This window comes from Schistocerca americana, chromosome 4 (genome assembly GCF_021461395.2).
Source record: "Schistocerca americana isolate TAMUIC-IGC-003095 chromosome 4, iqSchAmer2.1, whole genome shotgun sequence".
NCBI lineage: Eukaryota > Metazoa > Arthropoda > Insecta > Orthoptera > Acrididae > Schistocerca > Schistocerca americana.
The window spans coordinates 595,472,822-595,490,072 of record NC_060122.1 but is presented as its reverse complement, the minus strand read 5'-3'; the positions used below and the strand labels follow the sequence as shown (position 1 = coordinate 595,490,072).

Here is a 17,251-nt window from a genome sequence, read left to right as displayed (position 1 = left end):
TTTTGTTATATATATATATATATATATATATATATATATATATATATATATATAAACTATTAATGAATTGCTTATGCATGTTGGTGAAGGCGGATCGCTCTCCAATTGTACCGCCTCCGTTTTTCCGTTTTTCTAACAGGGTGTACCAAAGCTCTCACGTCCGCACTGATTTTGGACGATGTCATAAGTTGCGCTAGGGACCGCATCTATCTTCTTTCGAAGTTAGCAGGCAACTACGCTAGTTATGCGGCGGATCGCTTCGGCCCATTCAACGTCTGTCCTTCGAGTGTAACGATCGAGTAACGGAGTTTATATTTCATACCTGCCACAGCAAATTTGTGTTCATGGGTTCTCTATTCTAATTCGAACGTTTGACTTACGCTATACGTATTCGTTTCGGAATATCGTTTCTACGTCTTCCGTTAACTATACGTGGTTAAAACTATGGAGACAATTAATAACATTTGTGAAATACAACTTTGTTTGCGGAAAACATAATGATGTTCGAAGTCGCCAGTTTTTCCACGACAAACGACTTTCAACAACTTATTATATGCATAATTGTTGCAACTGATTGCCGGGGATTATATATATATATATATATATATATATATATATATATATATATATATATATATATTTGAATTACAAAAATCAAATACTAAAAAAAAGGTTGAATGGCGCGAAATACGATCCGGCGACCTTCGGATTACGAACCCGAGCGCTTACCGCTGCGCCACGACACTGGAGAAAGCTATTAATCGTAGAGAGTATTTCACCGCAACGGTTTCTTTTAACTGTCGATTTTCTCCACAACGGCTGAGAAGTGCATCTTGGTGCTTTGCCACATCACACCTCTGGCCATGAGCTTTTATTATGCGCAGTATGAATCGAATCTGAATTTCACAATTGGCGGCCTCCCCTTGTTAGCTGTAGTCGGTGTCCGCCATATGAAATTCGACGTAACTCTTCCTTCGTCGACACTCGTTGATGGTAGTAAACGAACAATTTTGTAAGTTCAAAATAAATACGTATAAATCATTATCTGACAGACGATACCAACAAAATTTCCATCGTTGTAAGAATTGAAGGTGTCACAAGATAATTTCAAGAAGCAGAGAAAGAGCTTATAAAAAATTACAAACTAAAAAGATCACTTCTTACGAGACGGATGTAATCTGACACATTTCCTTTGCGATACTTGAATTACAGAGAGGAAAGGCGCTGCTACATAGGATATTTCTACTGCTCTTGATGGCGACTGTGGCAGCAAGATCGTGTTTGTGTGTCTGCATGGTATTATACTGCATTTCTTCGATCTTTAAATATTTTCTCCTCAGTAGTAATAAAGGATAACCTAATTTCATTATTATTATTTACTTTGGAAGTTAACAGAGCAAAGATCCAGCGTAACGTCATTCACTAAACATTCAGTGCTCTTGTGCTTACGGTTGATCGATACTGAATTGAATTTTAGATACGAAGTACATCTTTTGTTAATTCAACAGAGTCAGAGTTGTGTAAAAAAGATTTGATATTATAGCCTCGTCAGTTGTAGAAAAAAACTCGCCGTTTCGAGAAGCACCTCCATGCTATTCGTCAGTAGTAAAACTAGCTACTGCTGCTGTTATCTGTGGCTACCAACTACATTAGGCGTGCTGTGACAGATCAGTGGCAGAAGGTACACATGAAAGTGGCAGTTGTCAGTTTTATTCTTACCGACTAGGATACCACTTACTTTCAAAACTCGGAGTTACATTTCAGAGCTACGCGTTGACAATATAGGGTGTGCCAAAATTTTAGGGTAAAAATTGTAAGGCGATAGAAGAGCACAAGTGAGTACTTTGAGAGTAGGAACCAATGCTCTGAAAGGAATATATACTTTTTTTATTGACATTAACAACTGATATTTTATAGGAAAGATTTTTTCATGGTGTTACCCAGTTTCAATGCTGTACGTTGTTACCTGGTTTTCATTAGAGACGTGGCTACCACAGTTACAGAGACTGTACCTCATGTTGTCTGCAAGAGTGTGCAGTTTAAACACGACGGTGCACCACCTCACTCCGATATTAATGTCCTTGAGTATCTGAACAATAGATACCCTAGTAGTCGAATTGGAGGGGTGGGGGAGTGTCTTGTCTATGAAATCGTTGGTACATAGAAATCCAGTTGACAGCGAAGAGGAACTTCCTGGTAGGATTGCTAGTTGCATCTCTGAATTTGTGTACACACCCTGCAGACCTCTTTGAAGTACATGGTAGAGGGTATTACACATTGCAGCGCGTATTACGATTTCTTCGCGTTTCATTCGAGTATGGAGCATCGAAAGACTGATTTTAAATGCCTTTGTGAGCGCTGTTGTCAGTACATTCTTGTCTTCATGGTCCCTGTAGGAGCTGGCCCCAGCATATTCTCGTTATACAACAGATAATAGGGTTATTTAAGAGGGTGTAGCAAACTTTTATGTGCCATAGGAGCTGGCCGTAGTATATTCTCGTTATACAACATATAACATGGTTATTTAAGACGGTGTACCAAATTTTTATGCGCTATAGTAACGCATGCATTGAAACTGACATTTGTCGCTTTGGAAAGCTGCTACGAACAATACGAAACTATATTTTCATATTCGGCCATTAGTTCCTTACCTCAAAATACTCTATTTGTGTTAAGTAAGCGCTTCATTAATATTTTTCAAGTCGCTAAATAATAAGAATCCACTTGCTATAAAAATTTTATTGGCGCGCTGGGGCGTCGTCAGAATACTAGAACCGATCTTGATATAATGCATCGTATCGAGCAGCAACTCTTTTTTAATTGTCCGCAAAATCGATTTTCGGTCACTTAATGACCGTCCTCAGTGATGTAATATACAATTAAAATTGGTAGGCACTGGTTATAGCTTGAAACCAGTGCCTACCAATTTTAATTGCATATTACAGCACTGAGGATGGTCACTTAGTGACCGAAAATCGATTTTGCGGACAATAAAACAACAAAATACGGCCAATGCTGATTTTCCTTCCAATTCTATCCACTATTTGGTCGCGGTGCACAGAACACTCCATGGAGTCGCCAATGAAGTAGCAACTCTGCTAACATCGGTAGCAGAGGTATCACCTGAGGCGATTCTTTGTGTAACGTCTTTGTCTGAAATTATGATGCTGAGTCATGTCCGGTATGCAATAAGTGGATTCTAGTTAATTAGCAGCCAGAAGCTGTTTTAAGGGTTCTTGCGTGACCCTGTGTCAGAACTTATACTCCGCTTAGGATGCTCCATTGTCTACGTAATTTTTACACTAAATATTTGGGACACTACGTATTATAAGAGTGACGCTGTGAAAGAATTGATGAATGTGCGTAGTATTGTTAATAGCTTGTGGGATTTTATGGTCCATTCTCGTGAGCTAGAAGATGGAAGAGGGTCCGGAGGGAGGGTGTGGGAGCGAGCGACTAGGATAGCGCAGGCTGTAATGGCGCGAGTGCTCAACTCACCGATGGCATGAGCTGGTCGGTGCTGCGGACGCGGGTCACCCGGTTCTTGTACAGGTGCTTCTTGACGAAGCGCTCCACGGGCTGGTTCCACTTCATGAAGGACACGTAGCAGAGGTAGAAGCAGAAGAGGATGAGCGCCTCGTACCAGTGGATGTAGCTGTCGCGGAAGAAGAGGATGAGCGTGATGAGGCTGGCCGAGTAGAAGGTGCAGTCGCGGAACAGCGGCCACCACGTCAGCGTCAGCACGGTGCGGCTGAAGATGGCGCACATGCCGATCACGAACAGGATGTTGAAGACGGCCGAGCCGACGATGGTGCCGATGCCGACGTCGTCGAAGGACACGAAGACGCCGATGACGCTGGTGAAGAGCTCGGGCGCGGAGCCGCCCGCCGCCATGAAGGTGGCGCCCGCCACGTCGTCCTGGATGTCCAGCTTCTCGATGATGACGTCGAGCGCCGGCACGAAGAACTCGTCGCAGACGATGGCGAGCGCGACGAACATGTAGATGACGCCGAGCAGGTGCAGCACGACGGCGCCGCGCCGCCGCTGCTCCAGCGAGAAGAGGTCGCGCGGGAAGAGCGGCGCCTTGACCGGCACCTCGGTGTCGTTGACGAACGTGTCGTTGCCGAGCGCGTCGTCGCCGGCGAGCTCGGCCGCGGCGTCGTCGGCGTCGGCGTCGGAGGCGTCGTCCCCGAGCGCGTAGTAGTCGGCGGCGGCTGCGGCTGCGGCGGCGGCGCCGGCGCGGCGGTCGCAGCGGGCGGCGGCGGCCAGCAGCAGCAGCAGCAGCAGCGGCAGGGCCAGCGGGAGGCTGGCGGGGCGCGCCATCGCTGCGGCGTGTGCGCTCGCCTCGGCTGCCGCCGCCTGACTCGGCCGGCCGGCCCGCGCGCCGCCCGGTCGATAGGCAGCCCGCGCGCCGCCGCGCCGACGCTGACGACGCCGCCGCCGACGGCGCCACCCCCGCCAGCCGCAGCGCCGCTCCCCCTGCGCTGCCCGGACCCGCGCCAGCGCTGCCCCAGTGCGCGGGACGCTGCCTACCCTACCCTCCGTCCTCCGCCCGTGACGCCGGTCGCCGGGTGTGCCGGCCAGATGAAAGTGTGTCACAGCGGAGAAAACAAACAGAGACGACACCTGCCGTACCGATATATAATTTGGCTGACAGGGGGAGGCCGCGAATTGTGAAATTCAGATTCGATTCATACTGCGCATAATAGAAGCTCGTGGCCAGAGGTGTAATGTGGCAAAGCACCAAGATGCACTTCTCAGCCGTTGTCGAGAAAATCGACAGTTAAAAGAAACCGTTGCCGTCAAATACTCTCTACGATTAATAGTTTTCTACAGCGTCGTGGCGCAGCGGTAAGCGCTCGGGTTCGTAATCCGAAAGTCTTCCGGATCGAATCTCGCGCGATGCAACCTTTTTCTTAGTATTTGTTTTTTGTAATTGAAATGTATACACACACATATATATATATATATATATATATATATATATATATATATATATATATATATATATAATTCCCGGCAATCAGTTGCAACAATTATGCATATAATAAGTCGTTGAAAGTCGTTTGTCGTGGAAAAACCGCAAACAAAGCTGTATTTCACAAATGTTAATAATTGTCTTCATAATGTTAACCACGTATAGTTAACGGAAGACGTAGAAACGATATTCCGAAACGAATAGGTACAGCGTAAGTAAAACCTTCGAATTAGAATAGAGACCCCACGAACACAAATTTGCTGTCGCAGGTATGAAATATAAATTCCGTTACTCGCTCGTTACACTTGAAGGGCAGATGTTGAATGGGCTGAAACGAGCCGCCGCATAACAGCGTAGTTGCCTGCTAACTTCGAAAGAAGGTAGATGCGGTCCCTAGCGCAACTTATAACATCGTCGAAAATCAGTGCGGACGTGACAGCTTTGGTACACCCTGTTAAACAAACGGAAAAATGGAGGCGGTACAATTGGAGAGCGATGATCGCTCACCAACATATATATATATATATATATATATATATATATATATATATATATATATTTGAATTACAAAAAACTAATAATAAAAAAACTCGCATGGCGCGATATTCGATCCGGCGACCTTCGGATTGCGAACCCGAGCGCTTACCGCTGCGCCACGACGCTGTAGAAAAATATTATTCGTAGAGAGTATTTCACCGCAACGGTTTCTTTTAACCGTCGATCTCCTCGACAACGGCTGAGAAGTGCATCTTGGTGCTTCGCCACATCACACCTCTGACCATGAGCTTTTATTATGCGCAGTATGAATCGAATCTGAATTTCACAATTGGTGGCCTCCCCATGTGAGCTATTGTATTGTATGTTAATCGGGGACCTAGAAACGACGGAGAGACTCCGTCCCTCCCGCAGCCGCAGTGGTCCACAACCCCACGACGACTACCGCAGTCGCTGGCCGCTGTGGTCGAGCGGCTCTAGGCGCTTCAGTTTGGAACCGCGCGACCGCTACGGTCGCAGGTTCGAATCCTGCCTCGAGCATGGATGTGTGTGATATCCTTAGGTTAGTTAGGTTTAAGTAGTTCTAACAAGGGAACCTCCCCATCGCACCCCCCTTAGATTTAGTTATAAGTTGGCACAGTGGATAGACCTAGAAAAACTGAACGCAGATCAATCGAGAAAACAGGAAGAAGTTGTGTGGAACTATGAAAAAAATAAGCAAAATATACAAACTGAGTAGTCCATGCGCAAGACAGGCAACATTAAAGATAATGTGCGGTCAGGATCGCCGTGGTCCCGTGGTTAGCGAGAGCAGCTGCGGAACGAAGGGCGCCGGCACGGTAGCTCAGCGTGTTCGGTCAGAGGGTTAGCTACCATTTGTAATAAAAAAACTGAGTTAATCGATCGACAACGAACTTAAACGGATCTCTTACGACGTCCGCCCCGGGCAGATTCAACGAACGAAACCGAACAAAAAGAGATTAAGCCGGTACGGTAGCTCAGCGTGTTCGGTCAGAGGGTTAGCTGCCCTCTGTAACAAAAAAACTGAGGTAATCGATCAACAACGAACTTAAATGGCTGTCTTAAGACGTCCGGCCCGAACAAATCAACGAACGTAAACGAACAAAATGCGAATTTAAAAAAAAAAAAAAAAACCCTTGGTTCAAGTCTTCCCTCGAGTGTAAAGTTTAATTTTTTATATAATCAACTTCGCGCTCCAAAATTCCGGGACATGTTCAGATACGCTTGGACATATGCAGGATTTGACGGTCTACACACGGAAAAATTTGAAACCGTTGAAAACATATGTTTTGACAGAGCACACGGAAAACTGTGCGACTGTGAAACCGTTGCATTCATTTGTTGCAGTATATGTGACAAACTCTTATGTTTTCATCACTTTTTTGGAAGTGAGTATCATATCCACAAGAAAACCTAAATCGGGCAAGGTAGAAGAATCTTTTTACCCATTCGCCAAGTGTGCAAGTTAGGTGGGTCGACAACATATTGCTGTCATGTGACGCACATGCCGTCACCAGTTTCGTATAGAATATATCAGACTTGTTTTCCTGTGGAGGAATCGGTTGACCTATGACCTTGCGATCAAACGTTTTCGGTTCCCATTGGAGAGGCACGTCCTTTCGTCTACTAATCGCACGGTTTTGCGGTGCGGTCGCAAAACACAGACACTAAACTTATTACAGTAAACAGAGACGTCAATGAACGAACGGACAGATCATAAATTTGCGGAAATAAAGAAGGTAAACTTTTCACTCGTGGGAAGACTTGAACCTCGGACCTCTCGCTTCGCAGCTACTCACGCTAACCACGGGACCACGGCGCTCCTTTGCTGACACTATCCTCGATGTTGCATACCTTGCACATAGACTAGTAAGTTTGCATATTTTGCTTTTTATTCTCATAGTTCCACACAACTTCTTCCTGTTTTCTCGATTGATCTGTGTTCAGTTTTTCAAGGCCTATCTCCTGTGCCAACTTATAACTAAATCTGAGGGCGGTGCGATGGGGAGGTTCCCTTGTAAGTTCTAGGGGACCGATGAAAATGGTTAAAATGGCTCTGAGCACTATGCGACTTAACTTCTGAGGTCATCAGTCGCCTAGAACTTAGAACTAATTAAACCTAACTAACCTAAGGACATCACACACATCCATGCCCGAGGCAGGATTCAAACCTGCGACCGTAGCGGTCACGCGGTTCCAGACTGAAGCGCCTGTAACCGCACGGCCACACCGGCCGGCGGGACCGATGACCTCAGATGTTAAGTCCCATAGTGCTCAGAGCCATTTGAACCATTTGACTACCGCAGTCCACTTCACCCCTCCGCCGCCCCACACTGAACCCAGGGTTATTGTGCGGAGTGTAACCCCTATGTTTGCGTGGTAGAGTAATGGTGGTGTACGCGTACGTGGAGAACTTGTTTGAGCAGCAATCGCCGAAATAGTGTAACTGAGGCGGAATAAGGGGAACAAGCCCGCATTCGCCGAGGCAGGTGGAAAACCGGCTAAAAACTATCCACAGACTGACCAGTTCACAGGACCCCGACACAAATCCGCCGGGCGGATTAGTGCCGGGGACCAGACGCTCCTTCCCTGCCGGCAAGCCGTGCGTTAGACCGCACGGCCAACCGGGCGGGCTTGGCTGAGGTAACTCCAGAATTTCCTGAAAATTGCATTCTTGGCTGACCTTTTCCCTAACACGCAATACACTTTCCAAAATGGCAGTGGAATAATGTTTCATTTTTATTTTTTCATACACAGCGAGCTCCAAGATATATGGGACACAGAATATCCGATTTGTGCATTATCCATGCAGAATCCAGCAGTTTCTAGAAATACACATGTTTCTACAAAAATGTCTCCAGGATTTCGGGAGACGACTGCGTGAAAACTACACTACTGGCCACTAAAATTGCTACAACACGAAGATGACGTGCTACAAACGCGAAATTTAACCGTCAGGAAGAGGATGCTGTGATATGCAAATGATTACCTTTTCAGAGCATTCACACAAGGTTGGCGCCGGTGGCGACACCCACAACGTGCTGACAAGAGGAAAGTTTCCAACCGATTTCTCATACACAAACAGCAGTTGACCGGCGTTGCCTGGTGAAACGTTGTTGTGATGCCTCGTGTAAGCAGGAGAAATGCGAACCATCACGTATCCGGCTTTGATAAAGGTCGGATTGTAGCTTATCGCGATTCCGGTTTATAGTTTCGCGACATTGCTGCTCGCGTTGGTCGAGATCCAATGACTGTTAGCAGAATATGCAATCGGTGGGGTTAGGAGGGTAATACGGAACGCCGTGCTGGATCCCAACGGCCTCGCATCACAAGCAGTCGAGATGACAGGCATCTTATCCGCATGGCTGTAGCGGATCATGCAGCCACGTCTCGATCTCTGAGTCAACAGATGGGGACGTTTGCAAGACAACAACCATGTGCACGAACAGTTCGACGACGTTTGCAGCAGCATGCACTATCAGATCGGTGGCCATGGCTGCGTTTACCCTTGACGCTGCATCACAGACAGGAGCGCCTGCGATGGTGTACTCAACGACGAACCTGGGTGCACGAACGGCAAAACGTCATCCTTTAGGATGAATCCAGGTTCTGTTTACGGCATCATGATGGTCGCATCCGTGTTTGGCGACATCGTGGTGAACGCACATTGGAAGCGTGTATTAGTCATAGGCATACTAGCGTATCACCCGGCGTGATGGTATGTGGTGCCATTGCTACACGTTTCGGTCACCTCTTGTTCGCATTGACGGCACTTTGAACAGTGGACGTTGCATTTCAGATGTATTACGACCCGTGGCTCTACCCTTCAGTCGATCCCTGCGAAACCCTACATTTCAGAAGGGTAATGCACGACCGCATGTTGCAGGTCATGTACGGGTCTTTCTGGATACAGAAAATGTTCGACTGCTGCCCTGGCCAGCACATTCTACAGATCTCTCACCAATTGAAAACGTCTGGTCAATGGTGGCCGAGCAACTGGCTCGTCACAATACGCCAGTCACTACTCTTGATGAACTGTGGTATCGTGTTGGAGGTGCATGGGCAGTTGTACCTGTACACGCCATCCAAGCTCTGTCTGACTCAATGCCCATGCGTATCAAGGCCGTTATTACGGCCAGAGGTCGTTGTTCTGGGTACTGATTTCTCAGGATCTATGCACCAAAACTGCGTGAAAATATATATATTTGTCCAGTGAATATCCGTTTATCATCTGCATTTCTTCTTCGTGTAGCAATTTTAATGGCCAGTAGTGTACAAGACGTCTAGGAAAATGACGTATATCGGTGGCCTCACTCTTGCCGTGGTTTTGTTCTGCTAGACAGCAGACATGTCATAAAATATATGCAAATCTTCAACTACGTATTACTGCAACGAAATGGCAGCCCAGTTGAGAGGTTTCCATGGGGGCTGCTGTCGGTCCTTCCAGGGCGGAGTTCAGTTATAAGAACTGGAGCACTTAAATACGGCAACAGAAATGGATACTGTCCAATATGCACATTAAGCATGCTATGAAGTAAATCGAGAACATATTTGGAAAGGAGATAAACTGAGGTGACAACAGCGTGGTGTACTGCCTAATATAGTGCCGGACCTCTTCCTGGCCAGCGTAGTGAAGCAGCTTGACGTGGCATAGACTCCACACGTCGTTGCAAGTCCCTTTCAGACATACTGAGCCATGCTGCCTCTATAGCCGTCCATAATTACAACAGTGTTGCCGCTGTAAGATGTCCCATAAATGTTCGATGGGATTCATGTCAAGACTGTAGAACCTAGAACCGCTCGGTCACTATGGCCGACTCCAGTCAATGATCGGTTCGGTTACATCAGACGACCCAGTCCACTCCATGTAAACACAACCCATACCATAATGGCTTGCACAGCACAATGATGACAGCTTTGGTCTAAGGCTTCGTGGTGTGTGCGCCACAGTTAAACCCTACTATCAGTTCTTACCGAATGAATTCGGGACTCATTTGACACGCCACGGGTTTTCAGTCGTCTAAGGCATTCTTTGCCAAGAGAAGTCTGGTAGTAGCAAACATAGGTCTCTGAGGAAGAAATTTCTGAGAAAGTCCGTCTGGAACACAGCACTGTATGGCAGTGAGACGTGGACTGTGTGAAAATCAGAACAAAAGAGAATCAAAGCCTTTGAGTAGTGGTGCGACAGAAGAATGTTGAAAATTAGATGGACTGATAAGGTAAGGAGTGAGAAGATTCTCAGGAGAAACGGTGAGGAAAGGAACATATGGAAAATACTAACAAGAAGAAGGGACAGGGTGATAGGACATCCGTTAAAATATTAGGGAGTAGCTTCCATAGTACCTGAGGGAGGTGTAGAGGATAAAAAACTGTAAAAAAAGACAGAGATTGGAATACATCGACCAAATAACTGAGGACGTAGGTTGCAAGTGCTGCTCTGAGATGAAAAGGATGTCACAGGAGGGGAATTCGTCTCCAGCCGCATCAAACCAGGAGAGACACCGCAGGCGATATCGAACTGCTAGCGAAGGCACACCCGTCGGTCGTCTGCTGCCATAAACCTTTAACGCCAAATTTCACACTGCCCTAAATAATACGTTCGTCGCAGGTCCCAAATTGATTTCTGCGATCATTTCACATAATGTTGCTTGTCTGTTAGCACTGACAATTCTATGCAAACGCCGCTGCTCTCGGTCGCTAAGTGAAGGCCGTAGGCCACTGCGTTGTTTGTAGTGAGACGTCATGCCTGAAACTTGGTTTTGACACTGTGGATCTCGGAATGTTGAGTTCCCTAACGATTTCCGAAATGGCATATCCCATGCTTCTAGCTCCAACTACCATTCCACATTCTAAGTCTGTTGATTCCCGCCGGCCGGTGTGGCCGTGCGGTTCTAGGCGCTTCAGTCTGGAACCGCGGGACCGCTACGGTCGCAGGTTCGAATCCAGCCTCGGGCATGGCTGTGTGTGTTGTCCTTAGGTTAGTTAGGTTTAAGTAGTTCTAAGTTCTAGGGGACTGATGACCTCAGATGTTGAGTCCCATAGTGCTCAGAGCCATTTGAACTATTTTGTTGATTCCCGTCACGCGGCCATAATTACATCGCCAATGTTTTCACATGAATCGCCTGAGTACAAATGACAGCTCCGCCAATACAAGGCCCTTTTATAGCTTGTGGACGCTGTATTATTATCATCTGTATGCGTATATATCACTATCCCATGACTTTTGACACCTCAGCGTATAATTAGACTACCTTAATTTGGGATGTGCTCAAGCCCGCATTCTTGGACAACCCACTTTATAACACACAATACATTCTCAAATTCGGCAGTGAAATATGGTTTTTTTAACTCGAAAGTATTTCTGTTTTTTCAACTCACACTAAGCCCCAAGTTATCTGGGATACAGACTATCCAGTTCATGAGTTATCTTTGCAGAGCTCAGGAAAATATTGAAAACGTATATGTTTGTGCAGAAGTATCTCCGTGTTTTCGGAAGACAACTGACTGGAAACTACAAGACGTCCAGATAAATGACATGTATCGCTGAACAGATCACCTCTCCAAGTTTCGACTAGTAATCCATGCCGTGGTATTGTTCCACTAGGGAACAGGCACGTCACAACATCTAGAAAAATCATCCACTATGTACTAACTGGCAACCCAGTCAACAGATTTCCAAACCTGGTTACTGTCGCTACTTCCAAGGCAAACTGCAGTTACAGAGCTCTTGAAAGAGATACAGTAGCAGAAAAAAGATTGAGACGGGATTGTTGGCTATTCCCAATATTACGTTGTGCTAACTACAAAAGAAACCAAGAAGGAATCTTCAAGGAAATTAAATCTTAGGGGGAGCTAATAATACGTTTGTGATTTGCCGATGATACTGTGGATCCATCGGAGAAGCCAAAGAACATGGAAGACGAGTTGACCAGAATGGGTAGTGTCTTGGAAAATATAAAAAAAGGTAAGGCAAGAGTAGCTAAACATAATCGACTGAAATCAGTCGATGTTGTAATTACAAAATTACACAATAACATCTGCTTATATTAATGCCACTGACAGGATATCAATTTCGAACTTAGTTCATAAAATGGACCCAGTTCACAAATTCGCTATGTTATGTAAAACTACACTTACATCAACAGAATGAAGTCCTGTGTTGATCTCAGTTCGTATGAGACACACTTAGCAACACTGCTAAATCAGCTGCCTACATGATAACCGTACTTCAACCACAGCTGTTAATCGTACATCGTGGAGACACACTGTTTATTGTCGAAGTTTCGTGTTGTCAAAGTAAAGGAAAATAAGGTCTCGAAACTAGTCAAACATCTTCAAAAACTTCTCCAAGCTGCATAACGCTCTTGACATTGCTTACCACAGCAACTATAAAAACAGCATGTGGCGTTTCCAGTTGGCGTGGTTTCAAAACGTAGTGCTGTCACAGTTATCTTTATAATCAACTACCTGAGAAAAACAGCATTGCCTGCGTGTTTATTTACTCCACTCTTCTCATACTCCATCTTCTGCTCCCTACTCTCTCCATCTCCTTCTCACCCCTCTTCCCTTCCACCTCCTCCTCTCCCCCTTCTCTGCTCTGCCCACCAGTCCGTCATCACCTTCACAGTATTTCGTCCCAGATAGCAAGTAATACGTGTACCAAGTTTGGTTGAAATAGATCCAGGGGCTTATGAGATAATGCTGTTTGCATACGTGACGTACACTGAGGTGGCAAAAGTCATGTGACACCTCCTAATATCGTGCCGGACCTTCTTTTTCCCGGTATAGTGAAGCTACTCGACGTAGCGTGGACTCCACAAGACGTTGGAAGTCCCCTACAGAAATACTGAACCGTGATGCCTCTACAGCCGTTCATAATTTCGAAAATATTGCCGGTGCAGGATTTTGTGCGCTTTCTGACCTCTTGCTCATGTCCCATGGATGTTCGATTGGATTCATGTCAGATGATCTGGGAGGCCAAATCATTAGCTCGAATTATCCAGCATGTTCTTCAAGACAGTCACGAACAATTGTGGGCCAGTGACATGGCCCATCATCCATAAAAATTCCACCGTTGTTAGGGAACATAACATCCATGAATGGCTGCAAATGGTCTCCAAGTAGCCGAACATAACCTTTTCCACTTATTGATTGTTTAGTTTGATCAGATAACCCAGTCCATTCCATGTAAACACAGCCCACACCATTATGGAACCACCACCAGCTCGCACTGTGCCTTACATCTACATCTACATTTATACTCCGCAAGCCACCCAACGGTGTGTGGCGGAGGGCACTTTACGTGCCACTGTCATTACCTCCCTTTCCTGTTCCAGTCGCGTATGGTTCGCGGGAAGAACGACTGCAGTAAAGCCTCCGTGCGCGCTCTAATCTCTCTAATTTTACATTCGTGATCTCCTCGGGAGGTATAAGTAGGGGGAAGCAATATATTCGATACCTCATCCAGAAACGCACCCTCTCGAAACCTGGCGAGCAATCTACACCGCGATGCAGAGCGCCTCTCTTGCAGAGTCTGCCACTTGAGTTTATTAAACATCTCCGTAACGCTATCACGGTTACCAAATAACCCTGTGACGAAACGCGCCGCTCTTCTTTGGATCTTCTCTATCTCCTCCGTCAAACCGATCTGGTACGGATCCCACACTGATGAGCAATACTCAAGTATAGGTCGAACGAGTGTTTTGTAAGCCACCTCCTTTGTTGATGGACTACATTTTCTAAGCACTCTCCCAATGAATCTCAACCTGGTACCCGCCTTACCAACAATTAATTTTATATGATCATTCCACTTCAAATCGTTCCGCACGCATACTCCCAGATATTTTACAGAAGTAACTGCTACTAGTGTTTGTTCCGCTATCATATAATCATACAATAAAGGATCCTTCTTTCTTATTGACGACTTCCGACCATGGTTTCATGGGGGCTGTGCTACACTCGAACCCTACCTTCAGTTCTTACCAACATAAATCGGGAGTCACCTGAGCAAGCCACGATTTTCCAGTCGCCTAGGGTCCAAATGATACGTTAAAGAGCCTAGGAGAGGCGCTGCAGGCATGTGTCTGCTCTTACCAAAGGCGCTCTCGTCGGTCGTCTGCTGCCATAGCCTACTAAAGCCAAATTTCGCCGCACTGCCCTAACGGATAAGTTCGTTGATTTCTGTGGTCGTTTCACGCAGTGTTGCTTGTCTGTTAGCACTGACAGCTCTACGCAAGCGCTGTTGCTCTCGGTCGTTAAGTGAAGGCCGTCGTCCACTTTGTTGTCAGTGGTGAGGGGTAATGCTTGATACTTGGATTCTCGGCACACTCCTGACACTGCAAATCTCGGAATATTGAATTCTCAAACGATTTCCGATCCATGTGTCTAGCTCCAACTACCATTCCGCGTTCAGAGTCTCTTACTTCCAGTCGTACGGCCATAACAACGTCGGAAACCTTTCCACATGAATCGCTTGAGTATAAATGACAGTTTCGCCATTACACTACCCTTTTATACCTTGTGTACGCAATACTACCGCCATCTTTATATGTACATATCGCTATTCCATTACCGTAACTTGCGTTGTCCCTCAAGACTAAGTTCTTGGACCACCGACTTTCTAACATGCAGTAAGCTCTCGAAGGCGCAGTGACATACTGCGTTTTTAGCCCTTTGACACGTGTCTGAACTCGCAAAAACGTATGAGAGGAGTCTATCAAGATCCCTGCCTTCAACTAATAGAAGGTACTGATATTAATCGAAACATTATCATACTTGGTGAGACAGAATTGATAAGAAAGCATTTATTATGATACTGTGACCACTATTTTAGTACAATATGAAATACAGCATTATAACGTACTTTGTAACTTTTCTGAGAGTGAATAACTAACTCTCAGTTTTACTGATCCACGTCAGAAGATTTGCTCATAAGAAATAACATTCTTCATAAATAACATCACTCCTTTCTTTGCATATATTTTTCGTGTATTTGTAACATATTTGACCACTTTTTCTATTTAATCGATGTGGGCACATGGACCATGGTCTTTTAGGAGATCTTCCATTTTCCGCAATCTTCCCTGTTGGCGAGCTCTTCTGTGACTTGTAGAACAGTCACCTTTCAGTATGAGAGAAATTCTCCCTTTATACAGTGAAAAGCCAAAGAAACTGGTATAGGCATGTGTATTCTAATACGGAGATACACTATGTGATCAGAAGTATCCGGACACTTGGCTGAAAATGACTTACAAATTCGTGGCGCCCTCCATCGGTAATGTTGGAATATGGTTTTGGCCCACCCTTAGCCTTGATGACAGGTTCCACTTTCCCAAGCATACGTTCGATCAGGTGCTGGAAGGTTTCTTGGGGAATGGCAGCCCATTCTTCACGGAGTGCTGCATTGAGGTGAGATATCGATGTCGGTAGATGATGCCTGGCACGAAATAGGCGTTCCAAAACATTCCAAACGTGTTCTATAGGATTCAGGCCAGGACCCTGCGCAGACCTGTCCATTACAGAGATGTTATTGTCGTGTAACCACCCCGCCACAGGCCGTGTATTATGAACATGTACTCGATCGAGTTGAAAACTGCAATCGCCATCCCCGAATTGCTCTTCAATAGTGGGAGGCAAGAAGGTTCTTAAAATATCAATGTAGGCCTGTGCTGTGATAGTGCCAAACAGAACAACAAGGGGTGCAAGCTCCCTCCATGGAAAACAGGACCTCACCATAACACCACAGCCTCCGAATTTTATTGTTGGCACTACACACGCTGGCAGATGACGTTCACCGGGCATTCACCATAAGCACACCCTGCCACCGGATCGCCACATTGTGTACCGTGATCCGTCACTTCACACAACGTTTTTACACTGTTCAATCGTCCAATGTTTATTCTCTTCACAAGTAGCGAGGCGTCGTTTTGAATTTACCGGCGTGATGTGTGGCTTATGAGCAGCCGCTCAACCATGAAATCCAAGTTTTCTCACATCCCCCCTAACTGTCGTAGTACATGCAGTGGATCCTGATGCATTTTGGATTCCTGTGTGATGGTCTGGATAGATGTCTGCCTATTACACATTACGATCCTCTTCAACCGTCGGCAGTCTCTGTCAGTCAACAGACGAGGTCGGCCTATACACTTTTGTGGTGTACGTGTCCCTTCACGCTTCCACTTCACTATCACATCGGAAACAGTGGACCTAGGAATGTTTAGAAGTGTGGAAATCTTGCGTACAGACGTATGACACAAGTGACACCCATTCACCTTACCGCCGGCCGCGGTGGTCTAGCGGTTCTGGCGCTGCAGTCCGGAACCGCGGGACTGCTACGGTCGCAGGTTCGAATCCTGCCTCGGGCATGGGTGTGTGTGATGTCCTTAGGTTAGTTAGATTTAAGTAGTTCTAAGTTCTAGGGGACTTATGACCTAAGATGTTGAGTCCCATAGTGCTCAGAGCCATTTGAACCATTCACCTTACCACGTTCGAAGTCCGTGAGTTCCGCGGAGCGCCCCATTCTGCTCTCTCACGATGTCGAATGACTTCTGAGGTCGCTGATATGGAGTACCTGGCAGTAGGTGGCAACACAGTTCATCTGATATGAAAAACGTATGTTTTTTGGAGTTCCCGGATACTTTTGATCACAAAGTGTATATAAACTGGGAGAATACTGCGTTGTGGTCGGCAATGCCTACATGCGACAAGTGCTTGACGCAGTTGTTAGATCGATTCCTGCCGTTAAAACGGCAGGTTTTC

General features: G+C 46.0%; 1 protein-coding gene across 1 annotated transcript in view; it reads right to left on the bottom strand.

Moving 5' to 3' along the window:
• Positions 1–17,251, bottom strand: part of LOC124613640 (sodium/potassium/calcium exchanger Nckx30C) — a 1,525,550-nt gene that overhangs the window by 1,431,444 nt on the left and 76,855 nt on the right. The window contains exons 3-4 of the mRNA XM_047142355.1: positions 4,365–4,505; positions 3,499–4,146 (exon numbers count right to left, since the gene is read on the bottom strand). Of these exons, the coding sequence (XP_046998311.1) occupies positions 3,499–4,146; positions 4,365–4,505 (789 nt within the window). The remainder of the gene's footprint in view (positions 1–3,498; positions 4,147–4,364; positions 4,506–17,251) is intronic.